Here is a 23,645-nt window from a genome sequence, read left to right as displayed (position 1 = left end):
GTCACTGACCCTCAGGCCTTTACCGGCACAGAACCGTCTGTTCGGTGCTGGTGGTGCCTGACCGATGTAGTGGCCCTCATCGACTCAGGGGACCCCAATCGGCGCGAAGCACTCACGATTAACAGCTTTGAAGCGGTTTGGCTCGTCGCAGGCAAACGAATTAGTGTGAACTAAGCTAAGGTCGACGTTTCGTTTGACAGTCAAATCGGATGGATTTTTATGTGTCCTGGAACAACATCAAGCTGATAAGATAAACGTCGTAATAAAACGAATTTGGGCATATCAGTCCCAAGACATCTCTAAGCTAAGCTTCCGACCCCGAATAACACTCATCTAACTAACGGCACAGCTAAACCCAGGGCCGTGGGGAATGATGGGGTCAACGCGCCGGACTTCTTGTAGCACGTAACGCAAACTGAGACAAAAGCGCACCTAAACGACACATGTAGCGGTCGCAGCTATGACTTAGGGAACAACAAAAGCGCCTGACTCGGAAGCAACCCGCTGGCCGGTGGGCCAGCGCTGCCCAGTCGCCGGCGGTGGCCGGAGCCGAGCCCATCGTCGCCCGTCATCACCGGCGGTGGCAGGAGCCGAGCCTGCCGTCGCCCGTCACCGTCGACGCAGTCTGCCGGCGCACGAGCGATGCGGCGGGGTTGATCGAACACGGCGCACGCACTGGCGCCGGCGGCGCCGCGGGCAGCCGCTCCGCCAGTGCTGCCGCCGCCGCCGCCCTGTGCCCCCCGCCAGCGGCGGCTCCCATGACGCGTGAGCCGCGGCCGGCCGGCTCGGCGGCACCCCACGGCGCAGCGCGGTGACGCGGCCCCGCCTCACCTGACCTGGCCTGGTCACGCCTCGTGTTGTGGCGGACGGCGCGCTCGCTGCAGAGGGCGCCACGGGTCCAGCGCAGGTCGGGGCCCCGCGTTCTCCTCGGGCTGCCAGGCGGTTGCGATTGGCTGGTGTGCGGATTCGCCGCCGTCTAGACCAGCGCAGTGAGTCGAGTCGGCGTCGAAGCTCTGCGCGGATTCCCCGCCGTCTAGACCAGCGCAGTGAGTCGAGTCAGCGTCGAAGCTCTCTCCACCGGTGACAGGCAAACTTGCCGTCTATAAACCAACCAGTCGGGTAGAAGCGAGACCCCCGTTGAGAAGCAGCGGACGGTATCAAGGCACGAGAGAGCGGCGACCAGCGAGCTGAGGCACACCAGCCGGAAAACTCCACCCCGTCGACATGGGGAAGAAGAACTCCAAGCTGAAGGGGGAGACGGTGGAGGCACTGATGACTGTCACCTACTGTAAGTACTAGTCATGGCCATCGGACGAGGCATTAGTCTGGTGTCGACATGTAACCGCGATCCGGCCGGTCTGTGGTAACATGTAACGCCCCATGCAAGTTTGTAATGAAACCAGTGGAAGTGTGACCGCCAAACATTCACTTTATGTGTGTTCAGCGGTCAAAATGCTCGTCTGGATGAATTTGTTCAGTGATCTGTTTCAAACAGTCTCAAAGCTGAATGTTTGTGAGGGCAAATGAATTCAAAAGTAAGACCTCTGAAAGCTATCGGAACAATGCAAGACAAGCCGCGCTTTCACTGCATCCGCTTCCGTAAAGATATGAATATCTTTGCGGCGTGATAGGCGTGGGTAAGGAACGCATGCATCCAAACTGATGGTTTTCTGAGAGAACGTTTGCCGCAATAGCTTGGACGCGCATAAAGCTCATTGGCATATTAAGATTTTACGATCGGGAAATCTCCTAATACGTGTGGATGCACTGGAAATACTGCTGTCCCGAGCACAGGGCTGACGTAAATAGACAAACGGTAATAGCACAAAACCACACGCAGTTAAAGTGACCTATCAGTGTTTAACGGATTCGCAACGACTGAGTACTGCTCAACACCCGTGCACGCTAGGGAAGTAAATCGAGCAGAAAAAGCATAGGTACAACGATAGCTATAGCCTCATTCCTCCGAGAAATACTAGGAAAATGGAAATATAGGTGTGTTGATATTTCGGCAACATGCTTTATCGAAACATTAGCAGAAGTGGCATCAAATAATAGCTTCTGCTATTACTTTGGTAAAGGCATGCTGTAAAAATATCAACACACCTATATCCCCATTATCCAGGCCTTTCTCTGAGCAACAAGGCTATTACTGCCGTCTTATATATCTGAATAATGTTCCTCGCAAGTTCACTTAACAACTAAAAAACAGCTAGGAATTCACAAAAGGATTAGGACCTCCTTCTACAACTTTGGTTCATCCAAAAATGCTAAAAAGAACTTGATCTAGAAAGAGAGGAAATTAGCATTATAGCCTCGCCTTATTAGTCCAACAGAAGCAGAACAAAGATTGTGTCATGAAAGTTCGTAATTGCGTTGGTGAGCTGACTTAATCATGTGTGTAGCTAATATCAAAGAGCCTCAATTCCAATGTCAAACTATGCGTCATGGCAGTTGAAATAGCGCACGCCTGAAAAATACCGGCGCCATGCAAGTGAGCGGCAGCCGTGCTGAGCATTTCACGGAAAACTGCCTTCGGCGGTTTGCTTTTATTTTCGATTAGCGCACGTTTCTCTAACACAGTCGCTGGATGGAAGTAAAGCATGCCGCAACCACTGGTTTCTACGTAATAGCATGCAACATAAAAGTCACCAGCAAACACCGTTTGGTATGTATGGTAACGTGAGGAAGTGACGTCACTGATAGAATGGACCAGTGACCTCTAAGTCCTGTATGACAGCCAGGTCCTGGTTGACCGTGACGGGCGTCAGACTGGGCCGACAGACAAGCGCTCGCGTCCTGACAAAGCTGCCGCTGAAAACAGTCACGTGTTCCCGGAGTATTATCGATTCCCAACGCTGTTGTTCGAAAACGGCGTGTGATTAAACGAGTCTTTCATTTTATTCTACCTGGGGCCCTCTGCAACACGTAATTGCCAATTCCCTGCAAGCGGGCAATTCCGTTCGCAGAGCACCAGGATGCGTGAATAAAGCCCGTGGTGGGGCCGTCGCGTACATCGGCGGCCACAGATGAGCCTCGCACAGCTGGGAAGCGTCGGCAGAAAGAGCCACTTAATTAGAATGAGCTTTTCAGATTGGTTCACCGTGCTCCTTTGAAGGATGCCAGGTGGCACTGGCCTGCAAGCACAATTACCTTACTCATTTCCCTATGAAGCCGCGCAAATTCACTTTAGTTTGAACTACTGTTGCCGGGCAGATTTCGGCCTGCCCCGGCTTGACTTTGGCATGTTGCCCGTGTAACCCATTATGTTGTCACAATGCCACTCTGAAGTTATTCGATTCCCAGCCTCATGTTCATCATAATTAGTAGTATTGCCCACCTTCCTGCATCATTTATCGCAAAACGCGGTTCGTGTTCGAAACTTGGATGTGGCATGTTAAGTTGGTTGAGAGTCAGTAACTTGCCGTTGATGCTACGATTTGTGCTGATGCACTCTAGACTCAAATAATTCAATGGCTATGTTATCTTGACCTGACCCATAATGTGACCATCGAGGAGGCAAAATTGGTGCAACATTTTTATGAGGTGCTACGTCTCTGGATGACTTCAAAACACGCACCGCGAAATAGTCTTCACATCTTGGCGGGCGTGTAGCTCAGAGCTAACGCCGCTTGAACTCATGGTGCACCATGCTGTCACTTTCCGGCAGTGCAGCCGTCCCTCCAGCGCGGTGTCTGGCACCTGCGAGAAGTTCAAATCCGTCAGTTTTGGGTGTTACGAAACAAAACGCCTCTTTCAGGTGCAGGTGGGCCTCGTTGCTGAACCAAACGAGGTTCAGAAACCCAGTATTGCCTTCAGCTATTGTTTTCAGGCAGACGAAAAAATGTCATCTGCTGTTGTTCATCACCTTTTCGCCAACTTCTGACTGATATCCACTTAGGTAAAGATATCTTGTATCTTGCATCTTGTATCATTAAAGTAAATTTTAACGAGTGTTCACTACTGATGTACTTTACTTTTGCGATCCTTTCTGCTGTTCAGGTCAGCTTAGAACCATCCCCTCAAAAACTTGTGTTGAAGGAGCGAAATGGTCTTCCTGCGTTTTCTTTCCTACATAAGGGCGCACCGGGTTTCGAAATAAGTTTTGGTGTGCCGTTACATTGTGACGATGGTAATGTTGGCCAAGACAAATAGACGGCTTTTGCATTTCCTCCTTGCTGAGTAGTACCATGGTGCCAGGAAAACCAGGGGCACTCTAACCAAAACTCCAGAGAGCGCGCAATTGATCGAAGCGGAAACAATACCTTGGTCTGGTCATATGCTGTTAAGCTCAGTCATACGCGTATCAAATCAGAACATAGTTTAAGGGAGGATTGAGGCGATGTATTAGTATCAAGAATATAAAATCGAAGGCTCTTCATCGAAGAGTAGACGGCATAGAGGCAGGCGTAGCCGAAAACCGAACATTGTCCAGCCCTTCTCAAAACTCCACAACACCTGGCGGCGATCTGAGAGTTCATTGGCCAAGACGTTCTAGTCATACTGGCACGACAGATGAGGACGATGGTCCCAACAGTTATTCAGTCCGTGAAATGAGGACATTTTTGTCTCTTCAGCTGGCAGCCCTACGAGCGCCGTATAGTATATTCAAGGGTGTACATAATATTCGTTCACGAGAGGCAGTCGTCGTCGCCATTGGGGCTTTATGGCACACTCAGATGCTGATACTACATCGTGTCCCCTACCTCTCACCCTGGCAGGAAGGACGAGCGACCGCAGGGAATCGAACCCGCATTCTGGTTTCCCAGATGCACAGCTGACCACTACACCACCAACACTCCACAATATGATATATATATATATATATATATATATATATATATATATATATATATATATATGTGTGTGTGTGTGTGTGTGTGTGTGTGTGTGTGTGTGTGTGTGTGTGTGTGTGTGTGTGTGTGTGTGTGTGTGTGTGTGTGTGTGTGTGTGTGTGAGTGCGTGTGTGTGTGTGTGTGTGTGTGTGTGTGGTGTGTGTGTGTGTGTGTGTGGTGTGTGTGTGTGTGTGTGTGTGTGTGTGTGTGTGTGTGTGTGGTGTGTGTTGTGTGTGTGTGTGTGTGTGTGTGTGTGTGGTGTGTGTGTGTGTGTGTGTGTGTGTGTGTGTGTGTGTGTGTGTGTGTGTGTGTGTGTGGTGTGTGTGTGTGTGTGTGTGTGTGTGTGTGTGTGTGTGGTGTGTGTGTGTGTGTGTGTGTGTGTGTGTGTGTGTGGTGTGTGTGTGTGTGTGTGTTGTGTGTGGTGTGTGTGTGTGTGTGTGTGTGTGTGTGTGTGTGTGTGTGTGTGTGTGTGTGGTGTGTGTGTGTGTGTGTGGTGTGTGTGTGTGTGTGTGTGTGTGTGTGTGTGTGTGTGGTGTGTGTGGTGTGTGTGTGTGTGTGTGTGTGTGTGTGTGTGTGTGTGTGTGGTGTGTGTGTGTGTGTGTGTGTGTGTGTGGTGTGTGTGTGTGTGTGTGTGTGTGTGTGGTGTGTGTGTGTGTGTGTGTGTGTGTGTGTGTGTGTGTGTGTGTGTGTGTGTGTGTGTGTGTGTGTGTGTGTGTGTGTGTGTGTGTGTGTGTGTGTGTGTGTGTGTGTGTGTGTATAGCGACGCCTTAATAGTTAAGAAAGCTGTCATGCAAACGAACTATTTCAAACAGTTACATTTGGGTTATGACAAATATTGATCTGGCTTGTCTAGAAGGCATTTGTAACTATACTTAAATCTGATAGTGGGACACTGCAACAAAATTGCCGTCCGTAAATCAACTGTTAGAGAGCAAACCGTTATTGTATCCCAATATTACCGCATCACCAGACGCTCAATTTCAAACAAGCTTTAGCAAAGCGACAGCATGCAACGTGCGGAATTGACACACTAGCCCCAGATTACCCACCAAGGGTCTTTGACACTGCTGGGTCATCTGAGACTGGTATTTCAGATCGCTGACCAAGTGCCAATCTGAAAGGCAGGTAGCCCGTCCCACTGAACCGTTGTTGGACCAGCTGCCCTGTCAGTGGGCTCACGTGCCGCTCTGAAGCACGGCATTACGATCCTGGCTGCCAGGCTGGGTCATCACGGCAGTGGACGGGTCCGGCGCCGATTAACCGAGATCATGCACGATGCAATTTTGCGATGGCCAAGGGGGTGCTAGACACCGTTGTGCCTTGCTGGCCTGCCGCACCTGAATTTCTGCGCGGAGAAATCCTGCGATTGCGGTGCTGTGATGTGCACCATATTCTGGCCATTACCCTCCCGCAACAGGATGAGCAGACTGGCCACACTCACTCTGAAGCTGCCGACGTCAGTTTTACCCTGGGAGAACATTGGCTCAATCAGGTTGAGACCCATTACCAGAGGCAAGCCCGGGCTCTCGTTCTCAGTCATGGTGTAGGCATGCTTGGCAGGAAATTGGATCCGCCTAGGCTCGAAAGGCACATTCGCTCTCCAGGAGTCGCACGTCATGTAAGTCGTCATTGCAGAGCTTGGGGATGCAGGCTTCGTTGGAGCATGATGGGCGCGCCTTGCTTGAACACAAGCCAGTGTGATGGCAGTCCTGATGATTGCAGGCTGCTGAGAAGCGCCAAGTCCTGATGATTGCAGGCTGCTGACAAGCTCCGACAGGTAGTTCACGGCCTCTTCTGGGCTTAGGGCAGTGGCCACATCTAGAGGCTTCGAGTTCGTATAATCACCCGCAAAGTCTTTTGGGTGTCAGGGTGGCGTGTTTGCCGAGCTAGGTCATGCTTTTGGTACCATTTTTCCACCTTGGGAAGAACCTGGTCAGCAGGCTGTCGGCAACTTAAACGTCTTTGCCGGAGGAAAGCTTGGCCTGGCTGCCTAAGCTCTGGTCGTTTCCGTTGGCCATCGCCGATTTGTAGGGGTTTGTTGGCAAACTATCGTGCGCTCCAGATGTAGCTAATATATATATATATATATATATATATATATATATATATATATATATATATATATATATATATATATATATAATCCTATATTTATGCAACCCTATATATATCAGCCTATATTTTGTTTCAACAAAATATGTCCGTGTCCGCATAGACCATTGAAGTGTAGGACACTTAGTGCTTTGGATAGCATCCGGTTAATTTTTCCATCCTAGATTACAAAATCAACTCACCAAAAGTCATGTCGAAGGTGATGTTTTCATACCCTCCGTCAGGCGCCGAATAAAAAGTAAAATAGCCTGAAAAATCTGCCTGAAGAATCTGATCCCGATGGTTATGCGACTGCTGCTTCGATCGAAATCAAATTTAAATGCATCAGCATCGTCCACGTCATTCAATTTGCACAAAATGGTAAAGTAAACCCCATCAGCGAGCTTATGAACCTTGTTCCTAAATGACAATACCTACAAATATTGCCGTGGTCAGATTGCTGACCTGCAAAGTTAATGCGGGTGGTCCACATGCATATGGCGTTTAAACCAAAATGGCCACCTGGAAGATCATCCGGTACAATCTACAGGCCTGCATTTCTTAACACCAAACCCTTCTTGTTTCTGAACTATACTCCCACAAAAATGTGCAGGCCATTTCGGGGAGACTGTTTCAAGGTCACCAAAGCATCGATCAGGTCAAAAAATGTTATTCAAATCTTACTAGTTCATTGGTCATGCAGCGATCAGGGCCAATCAAAATAGAGTTGTCAACTCGTTCATATTTGGCGTTCGCAAGCACGATTTCCGGAAATAACGACTGTCAATTGGCTCTCAATTCACATTTTGCAAGGTACGATCATGTGATCAAACAGTCACGTATTGAGAAGTAAATTTACTTGACGGAAAAAATACGTTATCTAGACCAGCCTTTACCATTCAGAAGTGCACCAAACAGTTTTAAGTGAGCTTATCTCACGATGTCTGATGCTTTCTTTAATATCCTTAGATGTGAAACATTCCCTTCAAGCTCAGACGCAGAGAAGCGACTACATTCTCGCTGTGGTGCTTGTTGACATATCTGGCATCTTTGCATAACACTCGCTGTTCGCGATTACGGATAAATTTTCAGCTATCGTCTAGGCTTTGCCGCGTTTAAGGTAATAGTATTTCTTCAAAACAAGACCAGGACAGCCTGCTAAAGTAATTTATGTGCGCAGCTGTATGTCTGATGGGAAGCCCATACCATTAGCATCCACCTGTAGCCTGCAAAATGCAATCGACAAACATGATGTGCAAGCGAATCGTTAAGCCAGTGTACAATGGGAGTGCAGAGATCTAAACATGGTACAGATGCTGAGCAAACTCTCCATTCCGATAAAGCAGAACGTTCTTGGACACGCCACTCAGAAGTTCAGCATCTCCATAACATTAGGTGCATGAGGATGTATTTGCAAACAAAGGTAAACATTGTAAGCATTGTCTGATGGCGAATATCACGCTCTCCTCCCAAATCTTGTTTGCTTCAGGAGATCACCGAAAGATTGCGTGCGACGAACACCACCTCGCGCTGCGCTTACCGGCCGTTTTTGTGGGCGGCTGGGGTGCTCGTGCGGGACGCGGGTGCCGCCGCTGGCGATGTGTCACCGCCCCGCCGGCGATCCGTGACGGGGTCAGAGGGATCGGAGAGCCGTGTCGAGGCTGGCGTGACATCGGCGCCGGCCTGACCTGCAGCGCTCCGTCCAGGGCATGATGCGGAGGCCGCCCCGTCGACGCGACTGTACCGACACGCTCCGACGATAGTGACGCGGCTCTGGTAGCGTGCTGCTTCCAAATGTTCAGCTGCATCGAAGAATCATCGCCTTCATAGAGGGTTTCAACCACCTTGACACTTGGTTGAAGAATGCCTCTCGACCTTATATGTGTCTGTGTTCAGTTCGGACCAATGTGATTACATTCGGACATAAAATGTCCGGCCAGTTGTCGTTGTGGCTCCCTAGGCCCTTGCCCTCGTTCCCACCGGGTAGCATGATGGATATTGAAAAGGAAAGGTTGAGGGCTAGAGAAATCTGGACCATGGGGGCTTTGCTCGCACGTACAATATCTGGGCATCGGACGCCCTTCTGTCATTTGCATACGCCCTAATCTTCAATCTCGTACTAGGATTGAACGAGGCCTGAGCGCTGGTGCCGCCGTTGTGCCGCGTTAAAATTGTTTTAAGCGAATGTTTGTGGTGTTCAGCCTTTTCCGCCGATCGTCGCTTACAACTATAAGCCGGCGCCGGCACCGGAAAGGAACGAACAGGTTGTTAAGGAATGCATCCGGAGGAGACTCGTGCCTCGTATCGATTTTAGCCCGAACTTGTTTCGCGTTTATGTGTATCTGTACGGAAACTTACAGCACCTTACCAAGTCAGTTCTCTGTTGTTTAACGCGGTTCTCAATGGACCGCACTCAACGTGTGAAAAACCAGCTCTCCAGTCTGCTTTTGGGGCCAGCTCGCCGTCTGCGCCAGTGCGCTGCGACCAACACAGGATGGGTAGAATGTATGACCAGCGGCGGGAGAGTGGTTACGGGAGGAGACAGCAATTGAGTTACGGCGCCTAACAGTGCGCGCCTCGTCAGCTTCCTGCTGTGATTGGCAAGATGTCGGAAGTCCCGAGTCTGTATGCAGGGACGCCGACCAGATACCACAGGACTACGCTGCAACTTGGTCAGGGAGCTCGGACAAATGTCAGCCACTGCTAAGAGACAGCGCCCAAAAGGAGGTAACTGCTCAAGGCGATTGAAAATAAAGGAAAGCGCATTAGCTCGCCAAAGTTAAGTGAATCCAGCCTTTTGGCAAAGACGGAGCAAATGCTCAAAGAATCCACGGAAGCCTTTCTCAATCGAGTAGTGGAAAACTCGGGCAATAAGCTAGAATGGCCGACCAAGGCGAACGTAGCGACACCTAGACGGATCACCTGCAGACATTCGTGTCAGCCACGAGAAAAGAATTCGTGCGGGTTGGAGAGCAATGCGAGTCCCAAAGAGGTGGTTTATGTTCTTGTGATTGATGATGCACTGGGTTTATTGGCGTTTTCTCTTCGAGGCGTTCTTAAAGGGAATGTTCCACCTTTGAAGATATTGAGGAATGCATGAGATATGACGGGAAAAGCTTGCTCGTAGCTATTAAGTTTATTAAGTATAAGTTTTCAGGTTCAAAAACGACGCTAAGTAGCAAAATTTCAAAGTTTGTAAAAATGCGCCCCATTTCTTCATTGCTTGATAGCGTCATGGAATGGTTCTGTGACGACAGCAATATCTGGCAGCATTTCGCAGCCAGACCTAAAGAGTACCTCAAAACACACGAAAGCTGACGCCAACCGACTATTCTCGCCGCGGGGGCTGAGTCGGGCGGTGGATTAATGGGTAATTTGTTTGTTGATTTGTTATCTAGGTGCTGGTCGTAAGAAAAGCTTTCGTGGACTGTTTGACATGCGCAACGTAGCGATCGCTAGCTTTTACGGCAAATTATTAATATCAAAGCACGATGTGCTGTGCTGCTGCCATGCTGTTGATGATTTTGTCAATACTTTATTGTCAACCCATAGTTGTCTGCAAGGATGTAGTCCTGACATTGATATCATACGATGTGCACAGTAGTTACTTTCTTTATTGTTTGTAGCTTAACATGCAGTGCCATGTGAAAATAACATGCAGTGCCATGCATGCCAGTGCCTTGTAACGTTGCCGATTCACATAGCATTGCTATTGCTTTGGTAAAGATGGCAAGGTTGGGCTACCAAGAATGTTTTTTTTGCTTAGGATTATTTATGTAATTAATAGTTAACCCCGATATAACCAATGCGGTGGGATGACATTTTTGCTGTTGATAGTCCTTTGGCATTTTAAATCAGTTGTCACCAGTCATTCATTAATTATAAGCTGCTGTCTTATAGGCTTGACAAAGAGCAGTCAACCAATGTGGTACATTGTGTAATGGCACGGGTCAACAGCTACATTGTGGCACTAGCTCAGTGCTGCACTATAGCATGTCATAATGAATAACAATATGGTTTTTGTACTACAATCCATGCTGCTTTCATAATAAATTCCATCATGAAAAGATGGGTAAAGTGTGCTCTCTTGTATTGACTCCCCATCTGACATATGACTTACCAAAAATACGTGATACAATATACAAATCACTCAGCAAAGCAGACAACCAATAAGTGGCACCACTTGATCAGCCCATTTTTGGAATCTACAAAACGTAAGTGAGAAAGATGCAAACACATATTCCGCTCCCACAGTTATGCCACATGATGCAAACATCAGGCTGCTGTACTAAAAAATAACAGGAAAATTTTGCATGTGATGAAATGACGCTTGCAAACATGCTGACCTTGCACAAGGCTGGAGACATGACAAGTGCATGTAGTTATGGTTGGATGGGCAAAATGCAAGGAAATGATGAAGCTGGCAATGCACACAAGGCTAATGATTAAAATGTTATAAGTGTTATCCAAGGCACGAACCGCAATACGTTTCCATGTTTCTCAGCACCCAGGATCTCACGCAAGCTGCAGTGACTATGACATTGATGATTCACGATACCTGCATACAAAATTTGAGAAGACAGTACAATGTGCATTAGTAATAATGCAGCTCTGTATGTTCAGCATTCTTAAGGGATGACAGTTTTGCAAAGCTCTATGCTTTGAGTCTATACTGAGTATGTCCATTAATGAGCTGCACGCACCAGCCCCACTGGCAAAATTAATTGCTGATATAATAGCATGCAATGGTTTAATTACATGCTGTAATACCTCAATGGGTTCAAAATGTTGGCAAGAATCATAATGAAATACCAGCTTGCCCTTGTACACTCCTGTAGCATGAGTGCCAGTGTTCTCTTAGTTTGCCAGCATTCCTTTGTCATGTTCAAACACAAACATAAAGGTAGAGGCGGATATCGATATATCACATTTATTGGGCGTCAGTAGACTTAAAGAACACCAAAACAATGTTCTCTATTATAAGTACAAACCTCGCACGCATACTCCCCATCACATCAAGATCAATACAAGCCACTGGCACACACCACCAGAGATCACACACATTTCAAGCCCCCGATTCACACTCATGTCAAATAAGTATGAACTCACGCCATGCACAGCGCGCGGGACTATCAAATTGCAGGTTTTCTCGCAATTTCCGCACAGATTTTCAGTCATAACACCACATTTCACCGTGACCCCCCTTCAAAACAAAGTCCCAACGAGAGTTCATGGCAATGCGGCTCAAGAGGTTGCACTTGTAGAACACCAATTTTTGTTCAAGATTTGAATTTGTGGCACAATATGTGTGAAATATTTAATGAAATCTATATATCTAAAAGTACTGTAATGTTTCCCCAATTTCATAATGCCTTGCTAACCCATAAACTCGTGCAAGGTTCCGTACTCCAGTTACGCAACGCGCCCAACCGCGACTGTAAGAGAGACATCAGCAGAAGAGAAGAAAAAGCCAGCAGGGGAAACAGATTTGCCGTAGCGTCCTTCTTCTTTATAGGCTTTTAGTGGAGAGTGCCCGTTTTTTGGGGTGCCGTACTTTTTTGCAGACAATGGTGTTCTTTTATATAACATCGACTTGTGGCCTAGAAATAAGGAGAAATGATCCGCTCACGAGTGCCGCCACAACCCAAAGTGCTCACGCTTATGTTCGCGACACGCATTCCGCAACGGAACCTTGCTAACAGCCAACCATTTTCCGCACGTTGTATAAGACTTGCCGGATCATCCGGTTTTTGCGAATGTACCATTGGCCATGCTGTTTTGACCATAAGCGGAAAACAGCCTGTAGCATGACCAGCGATCGCATGACATGTAGTGTATGTATGTATGACGTCATTATGACGTCATACATTTGTATGATAATCGCATGTATGACGTCATTAATGCAGAGGCAACTTTGAAATAAGCTCCAAATTAAATTTTTTCGCACATTTTGCGGGCGTGTAACTCAGTGACCAGTTCGTTTTGGGTCTTAAAAAGGACATGACCGTCAACTGCATCAAGAGCTCCTCAAGGCGGCTATCTCAGTTCAAACGCCATACAAACGTGGAACATTCCCTTTCATGATAAAGAAAAAGACAGAAGATGAGTCTTGCGGAAATCGGTGAACAGGCGCAACTTCCAGAGTTCGGCTTGATATTTGGTTCGCCATGTTTGCTCAGCCGCAACAGTAACAATGTACAAGAAGTTAATTCCATTTTTCTGGCATACAGCTAGATCAAAGTTGACTCGGGATAAGCAGTAAGTGCAAAAAGAACTGCAAACCCGTAGGCCGCTGTGTTCCCTCCCGTTTTTCGTTCTCTGATTCAGTTGTTTATAACGTGTTTCTTATTCGTATTGTGTGTGTTTGTGCAGCTCTCCGTTCTGTGTCCTTCTCTACATCACTTATTTGACTGTTTCTGCTTGTTTGCTCTCACGCACAGGATGAGACTTGACGAGCTGTATGATGGATGCTCGTACAGCTCAGATTAACTGCTGGTATGCTCATTCTTGTAAATGATATACCATTATGCACAGTCATCTAAGCATTGTTGTTATGAGAAATCCCCAATGCTAAAAGCATTACACTGAACGTGGTCTGGCCCAACACGAGGGGCGGGCCCCGAAAAAAACGTAAGCTAGTTGCATGGATGCAAGCCCATTATTGCGATGTCGCTTTTTTGCAGGAATCCCACTGCACTGATCAAATACAGCACACACTTGCACGGTATAGGATGGTGACCTATGTGAGAAACGGTACCAGTGAGACTAAAGGAGTGAGTGAGTGAAGGAGCCTTAGCAAGAGAGAGTGGGGTAAGCCATCGACCGTGATTTAGAAGTGAAGGAAATTCGGAAGGGATGAAGGAGGTAGGCTTCTTTCTCAAAATCTGTTGTCGCAGGCAAATCAACTGTGTTATTGAATATGCATTGCCCTAACAGAGATGAAATTGATTCGGTGATAGGCTGAACCATTGGTGAAGTGAAATGCAGGCTGACAAGATAATTCTAGCGGGCGATTTTAATGTAACACTGAACGCAGCTCAAAACAGCAGACCAGAAGAAGAGCGTGGCTAATGTACAAGTAGAAGCTATGCGTTAAAGGAGACCTCGTAGGAGTTTTACGACATTGACGCCAAGCGTCTTCAGAATTCACATGTGAGACAATTCCTATGTTCTCAAGGACTGATCTACATCTAGGTTGGCTATTTTTGATACAGAAAGACTCAAGTTTTGCCCAAACTCCCGTTGATTGCAGCGCGAAGATAATGCCTGTCTTCTGAACAGACTACCGTGCAGTGCGGCTTAAGGTCAATCTAGCATGTTTAAAAAGAAGTCCGGGATGCTGGAAGCCCTGAAGGGAATGTTTCACATCTGAACATATTGAAGCAAGCCTCAAATATGATGAAATAAGCTCACTTATAAGTAATGGTGTAGTTGAAGTGGAAAAGGCTGCTCTAGACAACACCATTGCTCTGTTTATTAAATATGCTCCTCAATACGCCATTGCTTGAGTACGTCATCATATCTTGCGCAGTATGGAAAGCCAGCTGACAGCTGTTATATATGCATATGTATATATATATATATATATATATATATATATATATACATATGCATATATAACATTCCCATTCCAGAAACATTCCCTGTATATATATATACATATATATATATATATATATATATATATATATATATATATATGGTGATTTCAAAATAGTTTGCAAACCTTCGCGGGCATGTCATTCAGAAAATAGAATAGGTCTCAAGAAGGGCAGGGCTGTGAACTGCACCAAATTATTATCAAGATGACCATTTAAGTTAAAACCCCACACTAATGTGAACCACTCGCTTTAAAAAGAGTGCACCACATTTATTTCGGGCGTTGAACTGAAACAGCCATCTTGAAGTCCTTTCGGTGCTGTTCTGAACACTACCCTTCTTAAGACCTAAGCCCTGAAGTTTCCGAGTTACACGCCTGCGAAAATGGGAAAGGTATATCGAGGAGAGTATTTCAAAGTCACTTTGGCATTGTCACGTCGTCGTAATAACAGCATTCGAACCCTGGAAGTTCATATACCATGCGGCGATCAATGCCAAAAAGAATTCTAATTGTCTAGGCGTTCATATCTGGCATTCCTTAGCGCGATTTCCAGATGACGTCAATTGGCTCTCAATCAACGTTGTACAATGCACGATGACGTAAACCATGACGCATGAGGAGCATATTTACTAACCAGGGAATTGTGCTGTCTAGAGCAGTTTTCTACTCAAAGAGTTTACCGATAATTCTGAGTGAGCTCGTTTCATCGTATCTGATGCTTGCTTCAGTACCTTCAAATGAGAAACATTCCCTGTATTAAAGGACTTGGCAATAAATGGAACGTTTGGGGAAGCTAGAAGTAGAAGTTCTCAGACGATTAACGCATACTCAGACCAAACCATACGGTAATTAGGCATGCTTCCTGCAAGGCCAGTGGTCTGCCCGCGCGTAGAACCACGATAGTTTTCTGAAGCTCATGGATTCGTTGGAACGGTGGAGAAAATTATGAGTGCAGAAGGCGAGGAAAGTGAGCCGGGAATTTCAGCTGCAGAAGTGACAACAACGCTCCGTGCCTTAAGCCGAATAGGTCGCTATGGTTGGACAACGCAAGACTTTAAAGCCCTCTAGCATATTTTTTGTCCCTTGTTTTGGGGAGTGTGGAAATAAATTTATGAACAAAGGCTGCTCCCGCTTTATTTACCACGAGTATGTCAGCTTATTTCGAAAAAAAGGAAATGATAAAAGGCATATTGCAAACTCAAGACTCGTTTGCCTTTTGCCTTTATACAATTCTTGCAAAAGCGACTGCTTTTCGGCTGTTTGACACAACTTTTTGCCTTGATCGCCGCATAGCCCAAGGAATGGCAGGATTCGAATGATGTTATCAGGGCGTTATGGGTGCCTTAGTGACCTTGATATAATCTGCACGAAACAGTCTGCACATGTTGGCGGGCGGGTAGCTCAGAAACAAGAGAGATTGGGGGGCTGTAAGCAAAACGATAAACCGCACTGAATAATCGTAATTATAGCTCATTCGGTGTAAAGCCCCATTTGAATGTGAAAGACTTCGTCCTATTTTTTTGGACTTCTACTCAGCAGTAAATGCGATCTTAACCTGGCTGTGCTGCTGGTCAGACCTTTCACTAAAAAAACCCGTAAAAGTAGCGTAGCTGTCGCATTATTCCTGCTACACTTAAAGGCATTCCGAAAAGGGTAAAGGGCCGCTTATGAAATGAAAGGAAGATCCGAGGAGGTCATGTTACCGTGGAGCACAACGAAAAAAATTATGGAGCGTTATAGGTTAATGCAGCAATGCAAGTTATGTTAGCTTGTGTGTGCACGTCAGCTTGTATGTGTAGTTAATGTGTAGCTTTTATTTTATAGAGGACTAGAAAACACGAAAGGAAAGCCCCAGATGTACACGATATGTGTTGAGGGAAGGGAGGAGGGGGACGGGAAGGGATGGGGGAGGGAAGATCAGCCCGATTTATAAAACTGGCAAATGGTACTGATTAACTGTGTGATGTGTATAATGATGATGCGCGTGATGTGATAATGGCGTGCACTGGTGTTGCTGTGATTCGCGGTGCTGGCATGGTACTTTCAATTAGACATAACATTTTTGGATGGAGACATGAATAAATGAATAAAAGATGGCCACAAAACATATGCATGGCTATGCGTGCACCAGACCCTCTTGTCCAGATGTGTTGAATGCGTGGGATGGAAAGTGCATCATAAGCTTGTACAATACTTGTAACCCTTGCTAGGGTCATTTTAGGTCAAGATGATGTTAGACCAAAGCCTAGAACTGGCCAATCATCGTAGTACATTTGACATCAAGAGCTTAAGTGGGAAACCATCCAGTCATGATGATCGAGGTCATGGTCGACTCGATGGTGCCGGAACAATGCTGCCGCGAGTTGATCTGCGCCGACGTGAATGGTGACGACAGACAATTGGGCTACTGAGTTGTATGGCGATGAACGGCTTTCATTTAAGCTGTTTTGAATAGGCGGAGCCGTCTTTCATTTTACCTTTAAGTTCCCATCATGCAGTCAAACGAAAGGAATAAGCAATCAACCAGAAGCGAGAATTATTTGCACTCTTTACGCCGGAATGCTTTGTAAAGATCCGAATTTATTTTGAAATCATAAAAATAATTAGCTCGTTGTTGTGGCATTGCCATTGAGACGTGGAATTCCTACCATGAGCCCGCGATGTCACGAGCCTATTTCTGCTTAGCATTGGTAGCCACATTTCCATTGCTCGACATACATGGTTCGAAACCTATTTGCCAGAGGCGTGATATTCTCCAGCGGAAAGGAAATGGAAAGCGCAAAGAAACAAGAACAATAAAAATATGTATTAAAACTAGACAACACGTCGCACAGACATGGTGATTGTCAACATATCGAAGACCGCGTTATCTTCCCGTCACGTACTTAATGACCGGATCGACAGCCATTCTGATCGGTCCAAACATACATTCGGCAATATATATACATTTTCCCCCTTCCAGAGCAGCAATTTATGTCCGTTTCCAACCAGTTGTTAGCATAGTTTACAATTGGAGCCCTTACATACAGCAGTTAAGGGAATTGCACATGGATTATGTTCGATGTTCAATATCCTATTGATCACGTACATGTTGATAAGCAGTTCTGTCGTGCAAGATCATGTAATATTCCAGGTGACGAAATCAGCGCTTAGTCTCACAGAATAACACATGACGAGTTTATCGAAACTGGCGTTATCGCCAAAAGCGACTTTGCTTTGACCACCGACTGGGCGGAGTCAAATAACCGGCTAGCTGACAACGCAAACTATTTTCAGCCCGCCCTATTTGAAGATCAATCTTGACCGTTCGCAGGGTGGTAACCATCTGCGCAGCAGCTCAGTCTAATTCAAACATCCCTCAAGCCGATCCATAGCCGCCGTGCGAGGGGCGAGTCGGCGCGGGCCGAGTCGCGTGGTGAGCAGCGCACGCCGCCCCGCCCGCCGCCGGCTACCGCTGGCCATCAGCACACTCACCGCGAGCCCCGAGCGCCGCCAAGAGCGAAATCCGGCGCGTCAGAGTCCCGTCCGCGTCGAATTGATTACAGGGCTGATGCGATTTGATGGTACGACCGAGCGGCGGGTCTCGTCGCGAGTGATTCCGCCAGATGTCGCAGCGGCGACGACCGCGGACCTTGGACGTCCCCTGACATGTCTCAGACTTCGTTTTGCCGCGGTGCGCGCTCGCGCATGTGCCCAAGTCATAAGACTTCATGTCGCACGGGCTGGTGCTGGAGGCGTCCAGGTCGGCGGAGTGCAGCAGTTAACGAGGCAGCGACGACGCGCACCCGTCTCCGAGGACGTGCCGTGCCGTGCCGGCGATGTCCCGGGACGTGCCGGGGAAGTGCGGACGGGGCGCGCCGCACCGCCACCGCAATTTGACGGCGTTATAGCCCATCTTTTGCACGGCGGCCTTAACGGCGGGGCCGGTCCCGCGCCCGGACGAGCATCGATTCGCGACGGCAGTCGATGACCGGTCGTCCCTTGTTGACCGTGCTGAGCGATCGGCCGGCCGGCGCGAGCTCCGCACACAGTGCCGCTATGTTCGGCCCGCCCCCCGGCTGTACGGCAACGGCCGGACCCGGCCGTCCGGTCACGGCCGGCCCCTGGCTGTACAGACACGGTACAGACACGGGGCGTAGCGCCGCGGCACGCTGCGCTCCGAGCGACACCTGGTGGCGACCCAGCGATGTAGCTGGAGCAGCGTCTTTGTGTGCGTACCTCGTTTCAAGCTTATATGGTTTGGTAAGCAGTTTGATTCCCAATCTTATTTCTGTCTCAGTCCGTACCACTGCCGAAATCCCTGTACTGTGTAGCAAGAAGCGCGATTCGTGTCCTAAACTAAACATTGTATTGGCTGAGGGTCAACTATGGTCTGCTGATGCCTTTAATCGTGCTGATGTGCTCTAGACTCGAATGATTCGATGATAAAAATTTTTTCCCTTGAGCACTACAAGGCCGATAGGGTCACAGCATTCAAGTGACGCTTCTGTAACATCATGTTTGCCTAGATAACCTTGAAATGGTCTGCATGAAATAGTTCGCACAAGTTCGCGGGCGTCAAGCTCAGAAACAAGAGCGTAAAGTCTTAAAAAGAGCATGCCTGTTGACTGCACTGAGCAGTCCTCAGAATGACAATCTTAGTTTAAAACCCCATGCAGATATGGAACACACCCTTAAATGTATATCCAGCATATTACGGCTACGGAGCTGGTGGACATTGCTGTGCAGTATTGCTCATCAGCACAGGCACGCGGAAAATTGCGCATGTTCTGATCACCATCGCGTGGGGAAGTGGCCCATGGCGGGGACGGACAGAATGAAGGCATTGTGGGAGGTCGGCAATGTCATCATTAGTGCAGGGACAGGCAGAGATGCAGCATGCATATCAAGTACAGGCCGGTAGACCCAATCTCCCGCGTCTAGATTGTTTGGGAATGAATAATGATATACTATGGAGATCCTAGCCTCGGAAACACGACTCATCCGGGCGGGCACTTCTGTTTGCTTATCCATTTAGAATGAGGCAATTGGAGTCAAGGAAGCGACAAATTAAGACGGAAGTAGCCGGAGAAAATTCACTGCTCACGCCTTCGCGTGGGCAACACGGGCGGAGAGTCGCAGGAATAGCCGGCGGAGGGAAAGGGACGCGCCGTAATAGGGACAGGTGCGAGCTCATCACAGTCCTACATGAACAGATGGCCCGTCACCGACGCGGGGGTGGCGGGTCATCGTTCGTCGCACCCGGCACCTGACCCGCCTCACCGACGCAGGGCGGCAGGCTGTGAGCGAGTACCTTGCCCGAGCGTCGCGACCGACGACGGAAGACCCTAGCCGCGACGCCCCTGGAGACGTCGCGCTCCGCGAGTGCCTAGTCGGCCATGACGACGAGGCTGGTGATCCCGTTCGTTATCCTCCCTTGACACGTCACGTTGCCCGGTGCCTGGCAGCCTCCGCATCGGCCCAGCACTGGGTTGGGCCTCGTCGTTCGACTAGCCCAAGTGACCGGTCAGTCACGAGACGATAGTGCGACCCCTGAAAAATGTAGTTTATACGGGACTGGAGCCGGCAGTGGCGGACTGGAGCCGGCAGTGGCGGACTGGAGCCGGCAGTGGCGGACTGGAGCCGACAGTGGCGGACCGGAGCCGGCAGTGGCGGACTGGAGCCGGCAGTGACGGCCTGGAGCCGGCAGTGGCGGACTGGTGCCGGCACCGGTGCCAGCCTTTAATGCAGGCAGACCCGCTCCACATTTTCTTGCAGCGGCAGCCCCAATATTGCTAATGGAGGTGCCGTTATAGCATTGCAGGTAGCAGTTACATACCCGCTGCCAAAGCTATGGAAGAAATCGCCATCGTTAACGAGTCTCAATAACAACAGCACCCTGAAGCAATATATTTTCATTACACTGAAAAAGAACCATATGTCTTATAACGAGGGCGGTATGAGACTGTTTATTGGATAGAGTCGACTGACATTTGCCTGAACGAAGCCGCTGGCTAGATTCTTTTGTCTTTGGTTCAGATTAAAGCTCTTTCGGCTCGCATCGACCATTCCAGGGCTATGAGATTAAGGAGTGAGTTGAGTTATGGGGAAATACTGCGGCCATCTGTGAGATCTCCGCTTCCAAGCCTTACTCAGCACCCGTCCTTGGGGCACGACCGGGCGTTCTGGTGCGACCACCACCGCCAGGACGGCACCTAAATCGACTCGTGGCCGTCGGCCGCAGCTTGCCACGGAGAGACCCCGGAAGATGCACGGTGACAGGGGAGTGAGCAACAAACCGTGGATTTGTCTGGAAACTGGAAAACGTTTGCTGCTGAAGAATATGAGACAGATCGAGGTTAGAATTACACACACATATATATATATATATATATATATATATATATATATATATATAGTTCTTGCCTGTGCGTGTTATTTTCAACTAAACTGAAGACTTAAGGGTTTCTTTTGCTGCAGGGCTCAAATACACGGTTGCTAGTTAATATTTTTTCTTTGACGGATCGTCAGCTTGTGGCGCACATGCCAATCGCTGAGTGCGGTTCATCCGCACGTAGTCGCATAGAGAGGGCGGGACGCTGGTTACTGCCAAGACTTGGCGAATAGATCTCAGCCCGAGATGAAAGCTAGGCTATTTACCACCTGGTTGCTGACAGTAGCTTACTTGCAGCAGACGCGCGCTTTCAGATAAAGTCACGATGCTGTACGGTTAAGGAAAGTTACAACGCTCCTGCAACACGTGCACAAAACTGTCCGTGTTTGATTTGGTTTGGGTGTTTGCTGCAATAAAGTGCATCCACCCAGCTCTCAAAGAATGTACGCATGAGCTATGCTGCCCATGGTCAGGAAAATGCGTTGCATACCGACGTTCCTAAAATGCACGGACAGACGCACATCATGAGCGAGCGTCAACGACAACGGAAACGTAAATGTTGCATGACAGGGGTATCTGAAAGCATATTTATAAGGCTGCAATTGGTACGCGTTCGGAGTGGGTACCCCCGAGCGCCGCTGTCCTACGGTCGGGCTAACCACTGTGTGTCTGCGAAACCAGAGGTAAGCGATTTGAGTCCACGCGCTGCCCACCCTTCCTGCCAGGGTGAGGGGCAGGTGACACCATATATCCGCAGCAGCTGAGCGCGTCGTAAAACCCCAATGACGACGACGATTGACCACTTTAATACAAATACCGTCTGTCCTGCAGGCTCCTGCGATATTTTATCATAGGAAAGGGGAAGGACGGAGGGAGCCTCTAGCCATGGGTTTCAGGGAAACGGTGAAAAGGGTGAAAGGGTGAAGAATCAATGGTTTCAACAATGCCAACCCTGGGTGGACGGCATCAAAGTTCAACGGAAACCCCTGATTCGAACGTCACCAGCGACTCGACAGCTTACCCCCACTAAATTCTCATTTAAACCGTTGGGGTGGCCTCAGGCACAACTCTCTGCGTGAACTTCGTGTCCTCACCAATTATACTGATGTTTCTAAGCATGGTGGTAGCACCTTGCACTCTCACCCTACAGATAATGCCCCGCCCCACATCATGTCTAATGACGATTTCACTTTTTTAACCGCGGCGAGGAGAGCAGAAGTCCTGGCACCTGGGCAGAAAGTTTCCGACGCTGTGCCATAAGCCGCTGAGAAGCGTCCGAACCGGGGTGGGTCGAAGCGGTGTGAATTTTGAATTCAGCTTGCCAACCGGGCGAGTATTAAACAGTCAGCTTTTAAAAGAGCATACATTACGCCTACTCGTCAACAGTCATCGTTTGAACAGGGTGGTCATACCTAAATCGCTGTAAATCCAGGTAGCTGATATCAGTTAAGACGTCGGTCTGTACGCCAGACCTAAACAATTATCAAGTTATCGCGATAAAAGCCATTCTCATTTGTTCATAAAAGTATTCCTAATGTTCTTGAGTGGTGGGCAAACGAGTGTGGCTTAGCCGCACCCCGAAAAATTACGTCAGTCCTCACAAAGTATCAAGTTCCACACCCATCTAGCGCAACTGAAAAAAGCAAAACAATGTTCCGCATTAGTGATGACGTGAACAGGCTATGTACTCCGATCCCTTTTATCGTGAATTTTTGCAGCAGACTGACAGGGGCGTCTATTTGTACCTACACTCACGCACACCCATCCGATTACTAGAAGAGATGGAGTGCTGCATCGTCTGGAAACAATAGTCTACTTAGTTCAAGTAGGCTGATGCGGTGTTTGCAAGGTATTTCAGCTCTTTTAACTAGTCAGTGTGTGCGTGTTGGGGGGAGGGGAGGGGGGATCGACAGCGGGCATGCCCGCTGTCTGACAACCATTTGGTGGGAGCACTAATGGATGTAAACGGACAGCTCCCTGAAACAGACAACTGCACGTGCTGATGCGTCACGATTTCTAAATCCACAACAAATCAGTGGTTTCCTGTAAAAGAAGTGATCTACATATCACACATGAGCTCGAAGTGACTAAGATTTCAAACTGACGAAGGGTCACCCAAAATTTCGGAAGAATTAAGGTTTTCGACTATGAAGAGTTTGACGAGTGCAAATGTGTTGAAATCATAAGAAAATATGTAAACAGGATTGTGGATGGGTTTACAGAACAAAATGTGCGAAATACTCTTGCTGGCTGTTGAGGCAATTATGCGGTAGGAAACCCCTGCACGCGTGCGGCCTATTGCCTGCTTTATGTATTCAAACTGTATGAATCAAAGACTGGAGATGGTTGGCAGTGGGACAATGGAATTAGCGAGCGTTGCCGTCAACATGCCAAAACTTGTCGAGTGTTGTGTTTTAAGTTCTTTCATTTGTGTTTTTTAAGTCGTGATGGTTTGCGCTATGTTTTATGAGCAAGCTTAGCAAAGTTTTTTGTACTTATGTTGTATTTCAAATGTTTGCAGCATAAAGAGAAGAAGGTTTCCGCTAACACCAGCGCCAATTTCTTTATCGAGAGAAGAATTTGGCCATGGCAGCAACCGATGAGGCTCGTTCTCTCTCGTTAGAATGCATTTTGAATGCAATATAACCACCATATATCGACAGTGCATGCTTGCAAGTTCATACCGCATCACTATAAGAAGTGTTGAGTCTGCGCGATTAAAGAATCTGCATTCCCCAGTCCTGAC

The 23,645-nt window shown here is 48.0% G+C and overlaps 1 protein-coding gene across 1 annotated transcript in view; it reads left to right on the top strand.

Annotated features, from left to right (window-relative positions):
- Positions 1-907: 907 nt before the first annotated feature.
- Positions 908-23,645, top strand: part of LOC119101670 (frequenin-1) — a gene marked incomplete at its 3' end in the record, with an annotated part of 34,742 nt that continues 12,004 nt past the window's right edge. Inside the window, 1 exon segment of the mRNA XM_037225083.1 lies at positions 908-1,288. Coding sequence (XP_037080978.1) covers positions 1,225-1,288 — 64 coding nt within the window.

The sequence above is a fragment of the Pollicipes pollicipes genome, unplaced genomic scaffold (genome assembly GCF_011947565.3).
Source record: "Pollicipes pollicipes isolate AB1234 unplaced genomic scaffold, Ppol_2.1 Scaffold_4881;HRSCAF=5763_pilon_pilon_pilon, whole genome shotgun sequence".
NCBI classification, from domain to species: domain Eukaryota; kingdom Metazoa; phylum Arthropoda; class Thecostraca; order Pollicipedomorpha; family Pollicipedidae; genus Pollicipes; species Pollicipes pollicipes.
Note: the sequence above shows the minus strand (reverse complement) of the source record. Positions and strands in the feature narration are given on the sequence as shown.